The following is a 23,313-nucleotide window of genomic DNA, read 5'->3' on the forward strand; positions in this document are numbered from 1 at the left end:
TAACCACTGTGCTACCGTGCCGCCTGTATTAAATTTCATTTGCCACTCGTCTGCCCATTCTACTACCCTAGATATCTCCTGTTGTAGTCAACTGGTATCATCCTCACTGTTTTCCACACCTCCAAGTTTGAAATATTACTCTATATTCAAGTGCCTGAATTTGTTTTCCTTGATTAGTGTTTTAGAAACATTATTCATCACGGATGAAAATTTGACCAGCCTCCAGTAACTAGGACAACATTTCTTGAAGAAGGGTGTGATATTTGCCATTCTACAACTGTCCCCCCACATCTAGGGAATTTTGGAAGATGATGACAAGCCCTTCCACCATCTCCAACCCCATGCAAGCCATCTGGACCAGGAAACTTATCGAAGCATAGCCAGCCCATCCAGTATGTTCTATCAATCTTCACTCCATCCATTACCTCCATTTCTACAGAGATGTTTTCAGCATCCTCTTAATGAACACTCACTAAGTATTCCAGCCTGGCTCTGCATCTCTAAGGATATATCACTCTCCTTGTCTCTAACAGGACCTACCCTGCCTCTTACTACCCTAGTTTTAGGGTTCCCTTTTATGTTAATCACTGTTCTATTTATAATCTCTCTGCCAGTCTTATTTTCCCTTTCAATTTGTTGTATTCGGCCTGGTTCTTGCTTGAAGAATTTGCATGTCGGGTGCAGCATACACCCTCTTTTTTTTGGCTTAAGCATATTCTCTATCTTCGTCATCATCCAACGAGCCCTGGTTTTGATTCCTGTAACTTTCCCACTTGTTGGAACATACCTAGCTTTTGCCTGATGTACGTATCCTTAAAACTCACCCATTGTGCCGGAATAGATTTTCCTCAGTCTTTATTTTTCCAATTTACACTGGCTGGATCCCCTCTCATCCTCTTGAAATTAACCCTTTTCCAATTTAGAAATTCCATTTTAAATTGTTCTTTGCTATTTATTATTAATCTAAACCTTTTGATACAATGATCACTCTTACCCAAGTGTTCTCCCACAGCAATTGGCCTCACCTCAATCCCAGGAACATAGGATTTTGGAGCAGAAGTATAGATCATGGCTGATCTGGTTGTGGTGTCAACTACACTTTCCTGTTTGCCATCCCAACCCTCAACTACCACCCCCCCCCCCCACCCCAGTTTTAGTCCACACCACAAATGGGAACATCCTCTCAGTAACTATTCCATTGTCTCCTCAGGATCTTAGATGTTCCAATAAGACCATCTCTCAGTCTTCTAAACTCCAATGGGTACAGGTCCAACCTATTCAACCTTTCTTCATAAGATAACCCCTTCACCCCAGGAATCATTCAAGTGAAAGGTTATCAGGGATGGCGGAATATGGAGTTGCGGCTACAGCCATGATCTTACCGAATGACAGCACAGGCTCGAGGGGCTGAGTGGCCTACTCCTGCTCCTAATTCGTATGTTCATATGCATGTTGTTCTCTGAACTGCTTCTAATGCAATTATATCTTTTATCAAGTAAGGGGATCAAAACTGTACACAGTATTCCAGATTGAGCAGTGCCTCCTTTCTAGTTGGATTGAGAATATACTGAGCAAGGAAGTTCTCCTGAACACATTTCAGAAAATTCACCCACTTCTTACCTTTCACACTAATCTTCACCCAATCGATATTTGGGTTTTTTAAGTCTCCACTCTAAAGTTCTTGTACAACTCAGTGACTTTCCTGCAGATTTTCACCTCTCTCTTATTATTTGAAGGCCTTCGAATACCAAAATTGTGTGATCGTATCATTTTTTGCTTCATAATTCTAACCAGAGGGACTCTGTCCTTGCCCCTTCAAGGACACCCTCTCTTTCCAAAACTACAATGTTATCCCTATTCAGTACTGCCACCCCACCTCCCTTTTATCCTTCTCTAACTTTTATAAACACTTTGTACCATGAATAGTAACCACATTGTCCTCACTATTTTAAGCCACATTTCTGTTATGCTGCTACATTGTATTCCCACACTGCTACTTGTGCTTGTAGCTCACGAACCTCATTCACCACACTTGGTGCATTTACGTACATGCAACGTTTTTTGTGTTCCTTGTAACTTTTCTTAGTCTGCTCCTATCTAATACTGAACTACTTCCTTCTTCAGAACTGCCCAGCACACGCATTCCCTTACGTACTTATTCCTCTTTTCTACTTCTATGTGCTGGAGTCTATCCCTCGCTGATAAACCGTCCCTGATCAACAACTAGTAAACCTCCACACAAGGACATTGGTTCCTGTTCTATTGAGGTTCAATCTTCCACTTGTATAGATATCTCCTGCTTCAGAACTGTTCCCAATTCTCCAAGAATCCAAAGCCCTCCTTTCTGCACACTCATTCCCCCTATCTTCCTATGTCCACTCTGGTAAGCATGTGGCACTGGGAGTAATCCAGAGTTTACTACTCGTGACCTCCTACTTTGTAAACTTCTTCCTTAGTTCCTGAAAATCTGAGTATGCTCGCCTTCTCTGTTGTTGGCATCACCGTGTACCACAACTTTCGGCTCACTCCCTTCCCTCCACAGAATATTCTGCACTGTCTCCATGATGTCCTTTCCCCTGGCACCGGGGAGACGGGACTCAAGATTATGGTTATGAAATACCTGTCTATCCCGATTGTGGAATTTCAACATGGAACAAATGCACTTTGCTGTTATGCCTGGAGTAGTCCCTTTACCATTGATGCCATGGTCTGCACTGCACTCCCTCAAGGTCATTGCTGTCACAAGCCTCAGGACTCAGGGTTTGCAATATTCCCCTAATTATAGTAGATTAAGAGATGACCTACTTAAGGTATTTAAAACTGTTAAAGAACTGGATAAGGTAAGAGAGAGAAACCACTTCCTCCTGTACAAGAGTCCAGAAAAATGGGCACAGCCTTAAAATTAGAAGTATACATTCTGGGGCAATGTCAGGAAGCACTTCTTCATACAGAGTGATAGAAATCTGGCATTCTTTCACCCCCCCCCCCCCCCCCCCCCCCGCCATCAGTTAAAACTGAAACTGATAGATTTTCATTAAGCAGGAGCGTTTAGGGTTACAGAACCAAGGTGGGTAGATGGAGTTAAGTTACAGCTCTAGCTGTACTCTAATTAAATGAAGGACCAGGCTAGATGGGCTCAATGGCCTCCTCCTCTTTCGAAGTGTGGGTGGGGGTGGGGGGGTGGGGGGGTGGGGGGGGGGGGGGGGGCAGGGTAGGAAGCCAGGGGAAATGTGATGTCCCAGCGCCCGATTGGAAATTTAACCCTTTGAGGTGATGTTACAGCAAAGGTGAACTGACTCATTAAACTGGGGGATAAGAACAGACAGGCACTTGTTGGCCAGCACAACCATGATGGGTCGAAGGGCATCTTCCTTATCATAGAACCTCTACAGTGCAGAAGCAGGCCATTGGCCATTGACTCAAAGAGGTTCCCATCCCTGCACATTTTCCATGTTAATCCCCCTAAACTGCACATCTTTGGACACTGAGGGGAAATTTAGCATGGCCTGTCCAAACCTACACATCTCCCTGTGCTGTAAAACTCTTGGAAAGGGTTCAGATTAGTAAAGGGTAACTCTGGGATTGATAGCAGACAATGTGAGCAGATAATCCACCTCCCAGACGATAAAAGCAGCCGGCTGGGAGTGTATAAAAAACAGCCATTGCGACCCAATATCACTGAGTGACATCATCACCAAATGTGTAGCCTGACCTCAGACTGATCAATACTGAGGATATACAGGTTACAGAAACGGCTACTGTATTCCAGAGCAACAAGTCTAACAACACCAGGTTAAAATCCAACAGGTTTATTTGGTAGCAAAAGCCACGAGCTTTCGGAACAGGCTGTCCCTTCATCAGGCTTGGAATACAAAAGCAGGGATGTACTTCTGAGGCTTTATAAAGCACTGGTTAGGCCCCATTTGGAGTACTGTGAGCAATTTTGGGCCCCACACCTCAGGAAGGACATACTGGCACTGGAGCGGGTCCAGCGGAGATTCACACGGATGATCCCAGGAATGGTAGGCCTGACATACGATGAACGTCTGAGGATCGTGGGATTATATTCATTGGAGTTTAGGAGGTTGAGGGGAGATCTGATAGAAACTTACAAGATAATGAACGGCTTAGATAGGATGGACGTAGGGAAGTTGTTTCCATTAACAGGGGAGACTAGGACGCGGGGGCACAGCCTTAGAATAAAAGGGAGTCACTTTAGAACAGAGATGAGGAGAAATTTCTTCAGCCAGAGAGTGGTGGGTCTGTGGAATTCATTGCCACAGAGGGCTGTGGAGGCCGAGACGTTGAGCGTCTTCAAGACAGAAATTGATAAATTCTTGATTTCTTGAGGAATTAAGGGCTATGGGGAGAGAGCGGGTAAATGGAGTTGAAATCAACCATGATTGAATGGTGGAGTGGACTCGATGGGCCGAATGGCCTTACTTCCGCTCCTATGTCTTATGGTCTTATGGTCTTATCAGGTGGGTGGGAGTTCTGATTACAAACAGGGCACAAAGACACAAACTCAATTTACATGAATAATGATTGGAATGTGAGCCTTTACAACTAATCAAGTCTTAAAGATACAGACAATGTGAGTGGGGGGAGCATTAAGCACAGGTTAAAGAGATGTGTATTGTCTCCAGACAGGGCAGCTAGTGAGATTTTGCACATCCAGGCAGGTTGTGGGGATTACAGATAGTGTGACATGAACCCAATATCCCGGTTGAGGCCGTCCTCATGTGTGCGGAACCTGGCTATCAGTCTACAGTGGCTTTTGCGACCAAATAAACCTGTTGGACTTTAACCTGGTGTTGTTAGACTGCTTACTGTGTTTACCCCAGTCCAACGCCGGGATCTCCACATCATGTATTCCAGAGCCACAAGGATGTGGTGCCGGCTTTTATCAGCCTGACTAGGAAAGATTCCCAATTTTGTTCACGAATTTTCGAAGGTCCCACGATCAGAAGTGAAACTGAGATTAAATGCTGTGTAACCACATTCCCAGTCCAGCGCTTTACCTGCTGCTGTAACACTGGGCAATTTGACCATAATGAGTACAAATCTGAAAAGCCAGACGCCACAGATTGTGGCCACAATCTCTCTGTATCAGGGATGTTCCGGCACACACACAGATTTCCCACTCAAAAAACCGGTTTCCCTGGTTAACCGGGGACTTGAACCCGCCTCCTCATCATGAAGTTTCCCCAACCTGCAGTTCAAATTACAAACTAAGCCCCGGGGGAGGGGATTAATCTCAGCAATGAACACATTAGGACGGAGTTTCTCTCACTAAACAATGTCCCAGGACCCCGACTGGAGAATGCTCCAGAAGCTTCTTCCCAGAGGGTCCCAGCATTTGGACTGGTTGGGTGAGCTATTCAAACTGGAGTTGCATTCCTTGCTCACTCACACACCGTCCCCACCTGTTGAGCACTGGGTTACTTCCTGGAGCTGCTGCTCTGTACACATTTCTGCCGCATTCATTCTTGTAGAATCAGTGTTGCTTCATACAGTAATTTAAACAGCCCCACACACGCCCTGAAACTTAAGACACCTTTGAGAATCTTTCAACCCAGAGTAAAAAACTAAAACACGCTGATCCAGGCAGGAGTGAAAGTTTAAACCCTGCAGTGTAACCGAAATTATTCTCTGTCTATACACCCCGGGGCGGGTGGGGGGGGGGGGGTGCGGGGGAGGTTAAACAAATCGAACCTTGAATTCCAGCCAGTCGGCACATTGCTGGTGGGTTCATCTGTAATTCCGTTTCTGGGCCCACATGGTACACCCAGGAGACTGACTTCAAACCGATCTGGATGTGATTTCAGATTGGGAGTACAGAAACAACACTTGTAGCTCACCTTGCAATCGTGGCTCCCAAAATTCCTTAACCCAGGGCTGGCAGGGAGCAGTGAGCTCTGCTCTGTTTAAACACTGGTTATCCGGCCCGGCTCCTCACATGGGTACAGCCCAGTAAGGAGGGAGCTTGGTTGAAAGTTCCTGAGTTCACGCCCTCCCTCCGTTAATGCTGTTGCCTCTCACCAACCTGACGCATAGCCTGAACAATAGCTTACGGGCGGACTGCCCTATAAAGGCCCAATTCAGCACTGGATGTGAAATATTGGAAGGAAAGTGAGCTTGAAGAATCATGGGACTTTTAACCTGTAACAGTAGAATGTGTACAAGTAGAGGCTGGTCCTGGTCCAAGGGCGGGGGCGTGCTGCCAATCGCTGAAAGGACTGGGAAAGCTCTCAGATGCTCCAGAATTTGCGAAGGAAATGTAGGATTAGCGTTCCTGTGGCTGAGATAACACAGAATTCCTGAGACTGGGAACACAGGATTCCTGGGGGCTAAGACTGAGGTATTCCTTACCCCAATCCAACGCCGGCATCTCCACATCATGGCTAAGACTGGGAATAGGAGATTCTTGGGGCTGATTGGGAACACAGAATTCATGGAATTGAGACTGGGAACACTGAATTCCTGGGACTGGGAACACAGGACTGATGGAATTGAGACTGGGAACACGGGATTGAGACTGGGTGTGGAGATGCCGGCGTTGGACTGGGGTAAACACAGTAAGAGTTTTAACCTGATGTTGTTAAAACTCTTATTGAGACTGGGAACATGGGATTCCTGGGATTTCGACACATGATTCATGGAATTGAGACTGCAGGCACGGGATTCCTGGGAATTAGACACAGGATTTATGGAATTGAGACTGGGAACACAGGATTGCTGAGATTTAGACACAGGATTCATAGGACTGGGAACAGAGACACGTGTGTGGTTTCATTTTGAAGAAGTTGTGTTTTTTTAAATGTTAATCCTGTTTCTCTCTTCACGGAGGCTGCCAGACCTGCTGAATTTCCAGCACTTGGATTTGATTTTAGATTTCCAGCACCTGTAGTATTTTGCTGTTATCCTTATCTTTCACTTTGTTGTCCTTTTCTGTTCTTACCTAACTGTGTTGTGGCTGATATTTCCCAATGTTCCCCTACTTTCACAACAGTTATTGATCCAAACTCTAAATGAAGCAATGCTTATTCCCCATTTGGAACCAGTCCTGGGTGCATCCTAAAAAAACTCATTTATTACCTTCATTCCAGTCTGTCCTGGGATGGTTAAAATCACCCAGTCTTAACATCCTATTTTTCTTGCATTTCTCTCTGAAATTTCTGCAGATCTCCACATTCACTGTTGCACTGATTGATGATCTGTAATAAAGATCAGCAGTTGCACCATTCGTATTTCTTATCCCGACCCATTTACATTCTGTCTAAATACAGTTCCTTCCCTCCATCCCAGAACATTATGTTTTGGAACTGTGATAGAAAATTTCATTGGCCTTCCACTCTTCTGAAACTGTTGCTGATGACACCACCATAGTGGGTCGGGTCTCAAACAATGATGAGGCGGAGTACAGGAAAGAGAGAGAATCTGGTGAACGAGTGCAATGACAATAATCTCTCCCTCAATGTAGCACAGTGGTTAGCACTGCTGCTTCACAGCGCCAAGGACCTGGGTTTGATTCCCAGCTTGGGTCACTGTCTGTGTGGAGTTTGCACGTTCTCCCTGTGGGTTTCCTCTGGGTGCTCCAGTTTCCTCCCACATTCTGAAAGACGTGCTGGTTAGCTGCATTGACCCGAAAGGGACCAGACTGTGGCAACTAGAGGAATTTCACAGCAACTTTATTGCAGTGTTAAAGTAAGCCTTACTTGTGACTAATAAATACATTTTTACTTTAACGGAGATAGTCATCGACTTCAGGATGCGGAGTGGAGGATATGCCCCTGTCTACATCAATGGAAGTCATGATGTGGAGGTGCCGGCGTGGACTGGGGTAAACACAGTAAGAAGTCTAACAACACCAGGTTAAAGTCCAACAGGTTTATTTGGTTGCTTTTGCTACCAAATAAACCTGTTGGACTTTAACCTGGTGTTGTTAGACTTCTTACTACATCAATGGAGACAAAGTAGAAATGGCCAAGAGCTTCAGGTTTTTAGGTGTCCAGATCAGCAACAAGCTGTCCTGGTCCCTCCATGTCAACATTATAGTTAAGAAAGCCCACCAACACCTCTACTTTCTCAGGAGACTAAGGAAATTTGGCATGTCCGCTACCACTCTCACCAACTTTTACAGATGCACCATAGAAAGCATTCTTTTTGGTTGTATCACAGCTTGGTATGGCTCCTGTTCTGTCCAGGACTGCAAGAAACTACAAAAGGTCGTGAACGAAGCCCAGTCCATCACTCAAACCAGCCTCCCACCCATTGACACTGTCTACACTTCCCGCTGCCTCAGAAAAGCAGCCAGCATAATTAAGGACCCCATGCACTCTGGACGTACTCTCTTCCATCTTCTTCCATCGGTAAAAGATACAAAAGTCTGAGGACACGTACCAACCAACTCAAAAACAACTTCTTCCCTGCTGCCATCAGACTTTTGAATGGACCTACCTCACATTAGGTTGATCTTTCTCTACACCCTAGCTATGACTGTAACATTATATTCCGCACTCTCTTGTTTCCTTCTTTATGTACTGTATGCTTTGTCTGTATAGCGCACAAGAAACAATACTTTTCACTGTATGCTAATACATGTGACAATAATAAATCAAATCAATCACATTACATAGCCGTTTTTCCTGTAGTCATCATCATTTCAGCCAACCCGATTTGATAGCTTCACTATCACCATCAAGTCTCAAACCTTTCCCACTCTGGCACGTTATTATCCCATTTACACTTCATGGATATTGAGCAATTTGGGTTCAGATGAAAGTGAGGTGTCTCTTCTGGAAACATCCAGTGCCTAAAGAATGCAAGTACATCCTACCTGCTCCAGCTCTGCATTGGTCTTCCTTGAGGTCCTGTTTTCCAAGCTAGGATCTAACTCCATTAACTCCTCTGCACCAATTCAGATGAACTTTAATCTATGTCATTACTCCCAGCATGGACCAGGACTTTCTGCTCTCACACTCATTCCACTATGTGTTCAGCCTGCCATCAATACAGAAAATGATCACAAATAGGCCATGAATTAAACCATGTCATAAAATGATCCAGTGCAACCAGCAATAATCCACAAAATGACTGCTGAGATTCATTGTCATTCTGTGTTGGGGGCTTTGTGTCAGAGTGTTTTTGTGATTTGTTTTGTAACATGGATGTGTTTAACAAGTTTCTGGCCTTAGTATCATTAGTGTGTTCTCTAATTTGCCTTTTATTGTTGCTATTTCATACAGCACAAAGAACAGACCCAACAGTCCACTTACAGTGCAGGGAGTAATATATTGGCATGGATTGAAAATTGGCTAACTAAAAAAATAAGCATAAACGGATCATTTTCTGATTGGCAAGACGTAATGAGTGGTGTGCCACAGGGGATCAGTGATTTGGATGAAGGCACTGATGATAAAATTGCTCATCTTGGTCGGAAAATAAGTTGTGAAGACATAAGGAGATTACAAAAGGATATAGATGGTTCAGGTGAGTGGGCAAAGATCTGGCAAATGTGCATAAATGTGAGGTTGTCCACTTTGGCAAGATGAATAAAAAGCTTATTATTTAAATGGTGAGAGATTGCAGAGCTCAAGATGCAGAGGGATCTGGGTGTCCTAGCAGATGAATTGTATGTAATAGGTTAGTATTTAGGAATAGCAATTAGGAAAGCTAATATATTATTGCAAGGGGAATTGTTTACAAGACTAAGGGAGGTTATGTTTCATTTATAGAGGGCATTGGTGAGACCACATATGGAGAATTGGTCTCCTTATTTAAGGAAGGGTGCAAATGTGTTGGAAGCAATTCACAGAGGGGTTATCAGATTAATATCTGGGGTAGTCTTGAATCCACTGGAATTTAGAACAGTAAGAGGTGACTTGATTGAAACATATAAGATTCTAAGGGGTCTTGACAAGGTTTATGTGGAGACGTTTTCTCTTTTGGGAGAATCTAGAACTAGGGGCCACTAGCTTAAAAACAAATATTGTAAAGAGTTTGCTTCTATCTGCCCTGTTGTCCATTATGTGTTGTCCTAATGAGAAGGGTCCAGTTTTTCCAGTTTCCATTCCTTTTTTTTATTGAACCAAATCCTAAAATGTCAGGGTGTAAATGATAACAACTGGTAACTTGTTCTGTGTCTCAGCCTCACTGTGATATACTCAGGTAGCTCATAGACTAAGGGTAATCTCTCTAATATTGACATCTCGACATGTTTCAATTTCAGGGATGCAATGGAATAAATTAAACTGCTTCATTTCACATCTTGCTCTTCATTCTGTTCATTGCAAACTTTATATTTGGCCAAAGTTCACTCAGTTTTCATGTCTTTTTATTTACAAGAATGAATCAAAAATCAATACAACTTTTGGAGAAACGCATTGTCTGAATTGTCAAACAGGTTTTCACTGGCAGTTATGCAGGCTTTCACTCATCGTTTCTGCTGCGTGTTTCAATATCTAACAGCAGTTTTAGCAGCGCTGTTGCATTATATGGAAAAATACTTCTTCCTTGCAAACGGGTAATGGTTTTTCTCAATTCATTCAAACAGTTCATCGATTTCTTAAACATTCCTTCAAAGGACATTTTTATGTCCTTTTCACAACTGTATGAATTTACATCTCTCAGATTTCTTCCAACTTTGATACTTTCTATGGTTTCTGGAGCCTTTTTCACTGTCTCACCAGTTGTTCCTGCTTTATTCATCTCATTATCCTGACTGCTTTCCAGGCTGATGATATTCATGTAGTCAGCTTCTGTTCCATCATTATCAGAGTCCTCCGAACTCTCGTAATCCACAAGACCGTGGGACTGTCCTAGTGGCCTGGGTCTATTAATGCTCATCAGGTCAGAGTTGCTGCAGCTCACAGTGTCTTTGCTGTTCCTCAGCTCCACCTTGGATGTGAGAAGGTGCCGTGCCGTGGTATTCACAATTGCTTCTTTTGAGTCTGCAGTGCCAGTTTGATTGTTGGTCCTGTCTCGCTCGACACCAGCAATGAGACTGAGGTCACAGACATCATTAATTGCAGGCAAACAAAACAATTGGACAGCAGCAGCATCAAACTGATCACAAATGCAGCAGAATGGGTGCCAATCCTCTTGAAGAAGTCGCAAGTATCTCACCAAATACTCCAGGAAGCAGGTTTCAGTGGAAATCAGGAAATCCAACAGTACACAATGATCAAATGCTAAACTCTGTAACATCAGGAGAAAGATACAATGGGGATTGAAGCAATGTGCATGTGTCTCACGAGCAATGTCTGCCTTTTCCTGATGGTAACTATCCAAAGATCTGCGGAGATAGATGATAGGACTTTCAAGGCACTGCAAATAAATCACTGAACAATTCAAACTAACAGTTCAAATCTCATGATATCCAAAACTCTCAACATGACAAACAGCAGTGGACAGGGCTGATTGACATCCTGGACTGGCCCATGGGGCGTGGGGGCTGAAAAGATAAATGGAGCTCTCCAGAGTGGCTAGCAGAGGACACTGCTGCCCTGTGACCCTGACCAGAGACCAGAGTGGACACAAGCTGAAAGGATAATGTGATTTGGATGTGATGTCTCTTGCATATGCTCATGGTCCCGTATGCTCACAGTTGCTTACACTCAGTCAGGGTACGCAGGAATTGATAACCACATGGGATGGGGGAAGAGAACCAGGAATTGAGCAAGGGGCCATGGGAATAATGATTTGAAAAGTGTGGTCTGTGGATCACCAGGTGTTCCCCGAGGATCTGCCTCATGGTCCATCAGCTGGGCCATAATGCAACTCTTTGAAGATGGTAGCTGGTGAGAAAAGTTTTACAAACTTTTGCCTGTATGTATGGCAAAGGTTTCCTGGAGTCACCAACACCAAAGATGTGCGGGTTAGGTTGATTGGCCAGGTTAAAAATTGCCCCTTAGAGTCCTGAGATGCATAGGTTAGTGGGATTAGCGGGTAAATATGTGGGGGTAGGGCCTGGGTGGGATTGTGGTCGGTGCAGACTCGATGGGCCGAATGGCCTCCTTCTGCACTGTAGGGTTTCTATGATTCTATGATAGCTCTGAGACACCTGCTACCATTCCCAGCAACATACAACTGTGAGATAGAAATTTCAAAACGTGTGGGGCTGAAAACATACAAATTGGTAAGAAAAAACAATAGGCCTGAGGATTGGGAGCAGTTTAAATTCAGCAAGGAGGGCCAAGGAATTGATTAAGTGGAAAATAGAGTATGAAAGTAAGGTGGCAGGGAACATAAAAACTGACTGTAAAAGTTTCTATAGGTATGTAAAGAGAAAAAGATTGACAAAAATGTGTGTAGGCCCCTTACAGTCAGAAACAGGAGAATTCATAACAGGGAATAAAGACATGGCCAAAGAATTAAATTTGTACTTTCCTTCAGTCTTCAGGAAGGAAGACATGAATAATGTACCAGAAGTTCTAACAGAAACAAGTTTTAGTGAGGAGCTGAAAGAAATCATTATTAGTAGAGAAATGGTTTTGGGCAAATTGAAGGTGGATAAAGCTCCAGGTCCTGATAATCTTCATCCCAGAGTACCTAAGGAAGTGGCCCTGGAAATAGTATATTCATTAGTGATCATTTTCCAAATTCTTTGGACTCTGGATTGGTTCTTGCAGATTGGAGGGTAGCTAACATAATCCCGCCATTCAAAAAGGAAGGTAGAGAGAAAACAGGGAATTATAGATCAGTGGGCCTAACATCGATACTGCCGAAGTTGCTAGAGTCCATTATTAAGGATTTCATAGCTCGGCATTTGGAAGGCAGCGGTATAATCAGACAAAGTCAGCACGGATTTACAAAAGGGAAATCATGCTTCACAAATCTATTGGAATTCTTTGAGGATGTAACTAGTAGAGTTGACAAAGGAGAACTGGTGAATGTGGTCTATTTAAACTTTCGACAAGGCCTCATATAGCAGACCATGTAAAGTTAAAGCACTTGGGATTGTGGGTAGTGTCTTGAAATGGATAAAAAGCTGGTTAGCAGACATGAAGCAAAGAGTTGGATAAATGGGTTTTTTTCTGATTGGCAGACAGCGACTAGTGGGGTTCCGCAGGGATCTGTGCTAGGACCCCAACTGTTCACATTATATATTAATGATTTGGAAGAGGGAACTGAATGTATTACCTCCAAATTTGCACATGATACAAAGTTGGGTGGGTGAGCTGTGAGTAGGATGCAGAGATGCTTCAGCGTGATTTGAACAGGCTGAGTGTGTGGGCATGTGCATGGCAGATGCAGTACAATGTGGATAAATGTGAGGTTATCCACTTCAGTAGCAATAATAGGAAGACAGATTATTTGAATGGGTGTAAATTGAGAGAGGTGGATACTCAGCGAGACCTTGGTGTCCTCGTGCATCAATCACTGAAAGTTAGCACGCAGGTACAGCAGACAGTAAAGAAGGCATGTTGGCCTTCATAGCGAGAGGATTTGAGTATAGGAATAGGGATGTTTGGTAAGGCCACATCTGGAGTATTGTATTCAGTTTTTGTGTCCTTATCTGAGGAAGGATGTCCTTGCCTGAGGAAGGATGTCCTTGCTATAGAGGGAATGCAGCGAAGGTTTACCAGGCTGATTCCTGGGATGGCAGGACTGACATATGAGGAGAGACTAAATTGGTTAGGATTATATTCGTTGCAGTTTAGAAGAGTGAGAGGGGATCTCATAGAAACTTCTAAAATTCTAACAGGGGAGATTCAGAAAGAATGTTCCCAATGTTGGGGGAATCCAGGACTAGTGGGTCATAATTTGTGGATAAAGGGTAAACCTTTTAGGATTGAGGTGAGGAGAGATTTCTTCTCTGAGAGTGGTGAGTCTGTGGAATTCACTACCACAGAAAGTAGTTAAGGTCAAAACAGTGTGTGATTACAAGAAGAAATTAGATATAGCTCTCGGGGCTAAAGGGATCAAGGGACATAGGAGGAAGGTGGGATCAGAATTTGATGATCAGCCATGATCAAAATGAATAGTGGAGCAGGCTCATAAGGCTGAATGGCCTACTCCTGCTTCTATTTCCTATGTTTAAACCAATGAGGAGGAACCTGCTGAATGTAGAGTCTGTGCTGAGACCAAAACTCTCCATCATGGAACCATCAGCTCACTCACTGCAGTACCATTCTTCCCATCAATTCTGATGGGGTTGTTTTGCTTTGATGATGTGGATTGGTGTCAGATTTGTTTTATAATGCTCCTGTGAAGAGTTTTGGGATGTTTTATTGTGTTAAAGGCAGCACATAAATATAATTTGTTGCTGTTATTTGAATGAAGAAATGTTTCCTCATCTCAATCCTAAATGGCTGATCCCTTATTCTGAGACTGTGGTGCAAATCAGTGGTTCTCAAACTATTTTGGCTGTGGATCACTTAGGTGGGGCAGAAGCCCCCATGGATCACTTTCATGTCCTACCCCACTCGCTTTGAGTGGCAAAGTGATCCTAAGTGATCTGCTGGCAAAACAGTTTGAAAAGCACTGATCCAGAAGATAGAGTCAGTCTCAGAATAAGGGGTGAGACAACAACAAAATAAGGAAATGAGACAAGAAGTTACATTTATGTAGTGCCTTTAATGTAAATAAAACATCCCCAGACGCTTCACAGGAGCATTATAAAACATACACGATACCGAGCCACATTGTCCTTCGAGAGGCTGACCATCCATTCGAGGATGACGTCTATTCAGAATCACAAGTTTCTGTCATGGGTCTTCACCAAATATCTCCTACGGCTCAGCCACGAAGAGATAGGTTTTAACAAGCGTCTTTGGGGAGAAAAGTGAGATGGGGAAAGACCTAGAGAGATGTAGGGAAGGAACTCCAGAGCTTGAGGGTCCAGGCAACCGGAGGCACGGCCACCACTGGTGGTGCAATTATGATTGGCAATGCACAAGAGGTGAAGATGCCGGCGTTGGATTGGGGTAAACACAGTAAGAAGTCTCACAGCACCAGGTTAAAGTCCAACAGGTTTATTTGGCAGCACTAGTTTTCGGAACGCTGCTCCTTCATCAGGTGAGTGAAAAGCTGTTGTTCACAAACAGTGCATATACAGACACAAACTCAATTTACAAGATAATGGTTGGAATGTGAGTCTTTACAGGTAATCAAGTCATAAAGGTACAGACAATGTGAGTGGAGAGAGGGCCAAGCACAGGTTAAAGAGATGTGTATTGTCTCCAGCCAGGACAGTTAGTGAGATTTTGCAAGCCCAGGCAAGTCTTGGGGGTTACATATAGTGTGACATGAACCCAAGATCCCGGTTGAGACTGTCCTCATGTGTGCGGAACTTGGCTATCAGTTTCTGCTCAGCGATTCTGCGTTGTCGTGTGTCATGAAGGCCGCCTTGGAGAACGCTTACCCGAAGATCAGAGGCTGAATGCCCGTGACTGCTGAAGTGTTCCCCGACTGGAAGGGAACACTCCTGCCTGGTGATTGTCGAGCGGTGTTCATTCATCCATTGTCGTAACGTCTGCATGGTCGCCCCAATGTACCATGCCTCGGGACATCCTTTCCTGCAGCGTATCAGGTAGACAACGTTGGCCGAGTCGCAGGAGTATGTACCGTGTACCTGGTGGATGGTGTTCTCACGTGAGATGATGGCATCCGTGTCGATGATCTGGCATGTCTTGCAGAGGTTCCTGTGGCAGGGTTGTGTGGTATCGTGGTCACTGTTCTCCTGAAGGCAGAACAGGATGAACAGGATATGGCGCTCGACTCATCGATCGACCGTTCCGGCGTGTCACAGCGAAAAACCGCACCGACCTCCTTAGAAGACAAACACGGGACACAGCAGAGTATCCTTCATTGTCCAGTACTTCCCCAGAGCGGAGAAGCTACGACATCTTCTCCAGAGCCTTCAACAGGTCATCGATGAAGACGAACATCTCGCCAAGGGCATCCCCACTTCTTGCCTTCAAACAACCGCACAACCTCAAGCAGACCATTGTCCGCAGCAAACTACCCAGCCTTCAGGAGAACAGTGACCACAACACCACAGCAACCTCTGCAAGATGTGTCGGATCATCATCTCACTTATGTACATGGTACATACTCTTGCGACTCGGCCAACATTGTCTACCTGATACGTTGCAGGAAAGGATGTCCCGAGGCATGGTACATTGGGGAGACCATGCAGATGCTACGACAATGGATGAATGAACACCGCTCGACAGTCACCAGACAGGAGTGTTCCCTTCCAGTCAGGGAACACTTCAGCGGTCACGGGCATTCAGCCTCTGATCTTCGGGTAAACATTCTCCAAGGCGGCCTTCACGACACAGCGACAATGCAGAATCGCTGAGCAGAAACTGATAGCCAAGTTCCACACACATGAGGACAGCCTGAACTGGGATCTTGGGTTCATGTCACACTATCTGTAACCCCCCACGACTTGCCTGGGCTTGCAAAATCTCACTAACTGTCCTGGCTGGAGACAATACACATCTCTTTAACCTGTGCTTAACCCTCTCTCCACTCACATTGTCTGTACCTTTAAGACTTGATTACCTGCAAAGACTCGCATTCCAACCATTATCTTGTAAATTGAGTTTGTGTCTGTGTATGCTCTGTTTGTGAACACAAGTCCTCACTCACCTGATGAAGGAGCCTGAGACTCCGAAAGCTAGTGCTGCCAAATAAACCTGTTGGGACTTAAACCTAGTGTTGTGAGAATTCTTACAATTCACAAGAGGCCATGAGAGGAGCAGAAAGATCTCAGAGGGTTATGAGGTTGGGGATTACCGAGCTAGGGAGTGATGAGACCATGGAAGGACTTGAAGACAAAGATGAGAATTTTAAAGTCAAGATGTTGCTTGTCTGAGAGCCAATGACAGCGAGCACAGAGGTAATGCGGAAATAAGCTGCAGAAGCATAATCATTGAGGTCAATAAACTATTGGCTACTCAGGGAATTAATGGATTTTGGGATAGGGTGGGAAGGAGGAATTGAGATAGAAGATCATTTTGTTGAATGATGGACCAAATGGCCTTCTTCCACTCCTATTTCTTATCCGTTCTGAAATGCAAATCTCTGGATTGGAATCAACTTTACAGAGGAGCTGGAACAAATTAAATAAATACATTATCTAAATTTTTATAACGCAGGCTTTGCCAGCAATGGGAATATTAAACTGTAGACCTTTGTGTTTGCATCACAGTTAAACAATCTGATCAAAATACAAAAACCAACCTGTGGGAGCGTGCATAGATGGTTAGCAGTGCTCTGGCAACCTCCACCATATCATCATCCTGCTCCCCAAATACCAAAGAAACCAAGGCACATGGGTGTGAGAGCTGCTGGATATGTACAGGGCACCGGAAATGCATCCTTAAAAACATAATCAGTTGAGATGTCCAAGACTGGAGCTCAGCTCTCAGGGTGCCTAGAAACATTATGTACAGTCAATACCACCTCATGGTCTGCTCTTACAGTGTGTTAAATACATAAGAGGAACCTGCAAACATTAAATATAGAATGGTAAGGTGATAAGTATGAATTATAGAACAATGGGATAGGAAATTCCACAGTCCTAAGGCAAAGAGTGGAAGTACGTCCAGTATCAACACAAAGGATCTGTGCCCCTGTGTGGCTTGTGGGTCAGTACACAATCAATCAGTTTAGGCACCTGCCTTGGATCAGCAAAGAACTGCATTGTCTTTCTGTTCATTAAAACCTTCTACGTCTTTCCATTGATTGACATTCCTTGTTCTCCTTTCCAAAATGGATTACCACACACTTTTCCATAATAAACTGCCTCATCTACCAGTCTGAACTTTCCACTTGGTCTATGAAGTCCTCCTGTTGTTTGCTGAATATTTTTATGTCAGCAGCAAATTCCAATATCCTGTTCATGATGCCCAAATCCAAACCATCTAAATGTAGAGAGAAATAGTGGACCCCATGTTGTCTTTTGGGGTGCATCATTTCCAACCCTTCCCCAATCCAACCAACAATTCCAACCCTTTGTTTAATGCCTGCCCACGCCACACTTTCCTTCTCAATTCTTGAACCAATGATCTCGTAACAAAGAAAGAGCAAAGAAAAGTACAGCACAGGAACAGACCCTTCAGCCCACCAAACCTGCGCCAACGCATGACACCTTTCTAAGCCAAAGACCTTTTGCCTTTACGTGGTCCGTATCTCTCTATTCCCTGCTTATTCATGTATCTGTCAAGTTGCCTCTTAAACATTGCTATTGTATACAAAGAATAAAAAACAGTACATCACAGGAACAGGCCCTTCGGCCCTCCAAGCCTGCGCCGATCACGTTTACCTATCGAAACCAACTGCTTATATCCCTCTATTGCCCGTTTGTTCATATGCCCATCAAGATAAGTCTGCCTCAACTACCTCACTTGGCAGTGCATTCCAGGCCCCCACCACCCTCTGTGCACAAAAATTCCCCCCACACATCTCCAATGAACCTTTCCCCCCTTATCCTGAACTTGTAATTGTCACTTCTGCCCTGGGAAAAAGCTTTCAACTGTTCACCCTATCTATACCTCTCATAATTTTATAAACTTCTATCAGGTCACCCCTCAGCCTCCGTCTTTCCAGGGAGAACAATCCCAGTTTATTCAATCTCTCCTCAAAGCGAATACCCTCCACACCAGGCAACATCCTGGTAAACCTTTTCTGCACTCTCTCCAAAGCCTCCACGTCCTTCTAGTAGCGTGGTGACCAGAACGGGACAAAGTATTCCAAATGTGGCTAACCAAGGTTTTATACAACTGTAACATAACTTGCCAACTTTTATACTCGATGCCGTGTCCAATGAAGACAAGCGTGTCATATGCTTTCTTCACCACCTTTTCCACCTGTGCTGCCACTTTTAAGGATCTGTGGACCTGTGCTCCCAGATTTCTCTGTGTGTCTATGTTCCTGATTGTTCTGGTCCATTAATAGATTTTAAGAAGTATTTCAAAGGAGAGAGATAGAGTGGTGAACATAAGAAAAAGGAGAAAGAGGCCATTCTACCCCTCAAGCCTTCCCACTATTCAGTATGATCATGGCTGATCATCTACCTCAACTCACCTTCCTGCCAGGGACCAGTTTGGGGAGGGGGCTGTGGCAGGGCAACGAGCAAGAGCTCAGAGCCCAAACAGCTGGATACATGGCACCCTTGATGTAGTGATTAAAACTGGGGTTGTTCAAGAGTCTAGAATTGAAGGAGTGCAGAAAGCTTGAAGAATGGATTTGCGGATAGCGACGAGGACCATCAGACGTTACAGCAGGATATAGATAGGTTGGAGACTTGGGCGGAGAGATGGCAGATGGAGTTTGATCCGGACAAATGTGAGGTAATGTATTTTGGAAGATCTAATAAAGATAGGAAATATACAGTAAATGGCAGAACCCTTGAGTATTGATAGGCAGAGGGATCTGGGTGTACAGGTACACAGGTCTCTGAAAGTGGCAACGCAGGTGGAGAAGGTAGTCAAGAAGGTATACGGCATGCTTGCCGTCATCGGCCGGGGTACTGAGTTTAAAAATTGGCAAGTCATGTTGCAGCTTTATAGAACCTTAGTTAGGCCGCACTTGGAATGTAGTGTTCAATTCTGGTCGCCACACTACCAGAAGGATGTGGAGGCTTTGGAGAGGGTACAGAAAAGATTTACCAGGATGTTACCTGGTATGAAGGGCATTAGCTATGAGGAGAGGTTGGAGAAACTAGTTTGTTCTCACTAGAACGATGGAGTTTGAGGGGCGACCTGATAGAACTCGACAAGGTTATGAGCGGCATGGACAGAGTGGATCGTCAGAAGCTTTTTCCCAGGGTGGAAGAGTCAATTACAAGGGGGCATAGGTTTAAGGTGTGAGGGGCAAGGTTTAAAGGGGATGTACGAGGCAGGTTTTTACACAGGCAAGTTTTTACACTCTGGCTTTACACTCCAGCGCCTGTTAATTTTTACAGAGGGTGGTGGGTGCCTGGAACTCGCTGCCGGGGGAGGTCATGAAAGCAGATACGATAGTGAGTTTTAAGGGGCGTCTGGACAAATACATGAATAGGATGGGAATAGAGGGATATGGTCCCTGGAAGGGTAGGTATTAGTTCAGTCGGGCAGCATGGTCGGTGCAGGCTTGGAGGGCCGAAGGGCCTGTTCCTGTGCTGTAATTTTCTTTGTTCTTAGTTGTAGAGCTGGAGAAGATTACAGAGATAGGGAAGGATTTTAAAAAACCGATGACAAGTGCCTGGAAGAAAGGCAAGTTTGAGATGGGAATATGATTTTAAACTTAAGAATTTTGATTCTGTGCATTGACAGACTATTAATTAGTGGGAGCTCAACATTCACTGTTTGGCAGTGCCGAGTGCCAATACATTGCTCAGGTATACTGTTTGCAGTAAAGTTGTTTCAGGTAATCTTGGAATGTAATGTTGAAAGGTAATGTAGTCTAGAAATTATAATGTTCCTTTTCCAATTACAGTAACTGTAAACAACTTTTACTATTTAATGTCTTCTGGTTAGTTATCAAATAAAATGTGAATTTATTACCTTTTTCTTTGGCTGTAAAGGTCCTGCTTTGCACCTTCATTTCCATGGCTTTGATTAGAATTAGACTTACAACCCTTACCATCACCAGATCCGGCCCACAGTGCGAATCTTCAGCACCAAGTATCTCACTTCCTCCAAACAAAGATGGTTTGGGACTCACAGGAACCTGCCTTAACCAACCTGACACCAAGGCTTGTAACACTATATTAGATACAGCCAGTAAGTCATGGTGCAGGTGGCTATCTTGCTGAGATACTGCACAACAGGAATCACTGGCATTATCTTCACCAGCATGGCAAAGAATACATTGTTTGAGCAGCAAAAGCAGCCTTTTTTTAACTAAATAATGAGCAGAGGAAATGATACAGTGCAGTATTTGTGAGGCACGCAGGTATAATATCCTCAGACAAGAGAAATTTAATTTCAGCTGGATTCTAATAGCAAGAAAAACCTCAAGCAAATCTATGAATGCAAGTTGATTCATTGTGGTAATGTTCCCTTCATCAGTGCTTGTCGTGGCTCCGCTTGTGTGGCAGTCACCAGAATACAAGGCAAACATGGAGGAGTATAAACCATCGAATACAGAGTCCAGAGGAATGAGCAGTTTCTGGATGGTCACTGCAAAAATGGAAAATATTCCAAAGTTAATTAAAGATGGTGCATGGTCATTGAGTACAGACATTCAAGTGTTAGAGAGAGCAACGATACATAGTAAGGTAGAACGTACGAATTAGGAGCAGGAACAGCCACCAGCCCCTCGAGTCTGTTCCACCATTTAATAAGATCATGGCTGATCTAATTGTAGCTTTAACTCCACATTCCCACCTCGCTCCAATAAACTTTCATCCCCTTTGTTGATCAATAATCTATCTAGCTCTGCCTTTTGAAGAAGACAATTCCAAAGACTCATTACCCTCTGAGAGAATAATATTCTTCTCACTTCAGATTTGAATGGGTGAACCCCTATTTTGAAACAGTGGCCCCCTAGTTCTCACGCAGAGTGTGATTAGTCCAGGAGCAGCGAATGGGGAACTACTTCAGAGAAAATTGGATAGACATTTGATGGAATTTTAATTAAGGGGTATTTGTGTTTTGGACGAGCGAGATAGACAACAGGGTCTTTTCTGGTCCCACAAATGTCACTTTTGACTAGCCCACTATCTAAGTGTGATGCTACAAGAAATTCTGACAACTGCACATTTGAACAAAATGAAAACACGGCAACTGTTTAATTATAACACCAGATAAACAAAAGTTCAGCCAAACAAAACCTCCTATTCTGGAACAAGGACAACTACAGGAGAAAACTCAGTTTACTCATCGTTTCAAGGCCTTTCACTGTATATTATTTTTGGACGACAATGGCCGTAGTAATCAGTAATCAATAGAGGGCCAGGATTGGCATCAAATTTGTTGCAATAGCTAAATTATTTATTAATTTTTTTTAAAGTTTATTTAGTAGTGTCACAAGTAGGCTTACATACACACTGCAATGAAGTTACTCTGAAAATCCCCTAGTCACCACACTCCGGCGCCTGTTTGGGTACACCGAGGGAGAATTTAGCATGGCCAATGCACCTACCCAGCACATATTTCGGACTGTGGGAGGAAACCGCAGTACCCGGAGGAAACCCATGCAGACACGGGGAGAACATGCAGACTCCGCACAGACAGTGACCCAAGCCGGGAATCAAACCCGGCTCCCTGGCGCTGTGAGCCAGCAGTGCTACCCACTGTTCTACCGTGCTGCCCTCTAATAAAGAAAATGGAAAGATTAATCAAGAACTTACAGGTTTGATTTTCTTTATGAGGTAGCTGAAGTGAGAGATTATGGCAGATCCCATTCGCACATGTTCAGCCAGTCTTAAAAGTGAGGGCAGAGATTATGAACTCTATCAGTGCCAACTATTGAAATGTTTTTTGTACTTGGCAGTAAAGAGTGGCACATATAGTGAAGGATCTGTGAAAACCTATAACCTGTTGTATAGTTCCATACAATTGGGCGGCACGGTAGCACAGTGGTTAGCACTGCTGCTCCAGGGTCCCGGGTTCAATTCCCAGCTCGGGTCACTGTCTGTGTGGAGTTTGCACATTCTCCTCGTGTCTGCGTGGGTTTCCTCCGGGTGCTCCGGTTTCCTCCCACAGTCCAAAGTTGTGCGGGTTAGGTTGATTGGCCAGGTTAAAAATTGCCCCTTAGAGTCCTGAGATGCGTAGGTTAGTGGGATTAGCGGGTAAATATGTGGGGGTAGGGCCTGGGTGGGATTGTGGTCGGTGCAGACTCGATGGGCCGAATGGCCTCCTTCTGCACTGTAGGGTTTCTATGATTCTATGAATATAATGTCAACCTAAAGTTGTATGAAGTCATGAGAGCAGGTGGAGGGCACATTTTCTGTTCACAGCCCTTGTCTTGTAGGTTTTTCCTGACAGCATAAGGTTAAGATGGTCAAGTGGTGGCATATTGTTAAAGTAGATTGGAAAATCAAATCCTTCATTGTTGGGAGTAATACTGCCTCTTGCATTAGTAGTTTGAACAACTTTGCAAACCATGGTTGTGTTGGCCATCTTGGTACGGTCATGAAACAATCAGCTTTCTCCCTTTCCATTTTCTATAAGACTCCACTTATCTTATAAGATACTGGAAATACATACAAGAATAGCTCTACCAGGTGACTAAAAAGGCTTCTGTTGCCATTGCACCAGGGTCCGGTAGCCAAGAAACAGTTTTCTACCTGTGCATTGAAATGATACAAAACGATCAACGTCTGGTTTTTCATCCAAGTTACACAGCTGCAGGAAAACATCTAGTTTCCAT

At 44.1% G+C, this 23,313-nt stretch overlaps 2 protein-coding genes across 8 annotated transcripts in view; both read right to left on the minus strand.

Moving 5' to 3' along the window:
- Positions 1 to 6,131, minus strand: part of cers3a (ceramide synthase 3a) — a 106,602-nt gene extending 100,471 nt beyond the window's left edge. For both annotated transcript variants that reach the window (XM_078241592.1, XM_078241594.1), the window contains exon 1: positions 5,862 to 6,131. The gene's annotated coding sequence lies outside the window, so the exon portion shown is untranslated. The remainder of the gene's footprint in view (positions 1 to 5,861) is intronic.
- Positions 6,132 to 10,272: 4,141 nt separating this feature from the next.
- Positions 10,273 to 23,313, minus strand: part of lins1 (lines homolog 1) — a 60,862-nt gene continuing 47,821 nt past the window's right edge. For 4 of the 6 annotated variants that reach the window (XM_078241587.1, XM_078241591.1, XM_078241590.1 and 1 more), the window contains exons 5-7: positions 20,502 to 21,119; positions 17,197 to 17,389; positions 10,318 to 11,296 (exon numbers count right to left, since the gene is read on the minus strand). In XM_078241587.1, the coding sequence (XP_078097713.1) occupies positions 10,432 to 11,296; positions 17,197 to 17,389; positions 20,502 to 21,119 (1,676 nt within the window). In that variant the 3' untranslated portion in view covers positions 10,318 to 10,431. Of the gene's footprint in view, positions 11,297 to 17,196; positions 17,390 to 20,501; positions 21,120 to 23,313 lie in introns of all 6 variants that reach the window. The other 2 variants (XM_078241588.1, XM_078241589.1) reach the window with 2 other exon arrangements.

The sequence above is a fragment of the Mustelus asterias genome, chromosome 24 (assembly GCF_964213995.1).
Source record: "Mustelus asterias chromosome 24, sMusAst1.hap1.1, whole genome shotgun sequence".
NCBI classification, from domain to species: Eukaryota; Metazoa; Chordata; class Chondrichthyes; order Carcharhiniformes; family Triakidae; genus Mustelus; species Mustelus asterias.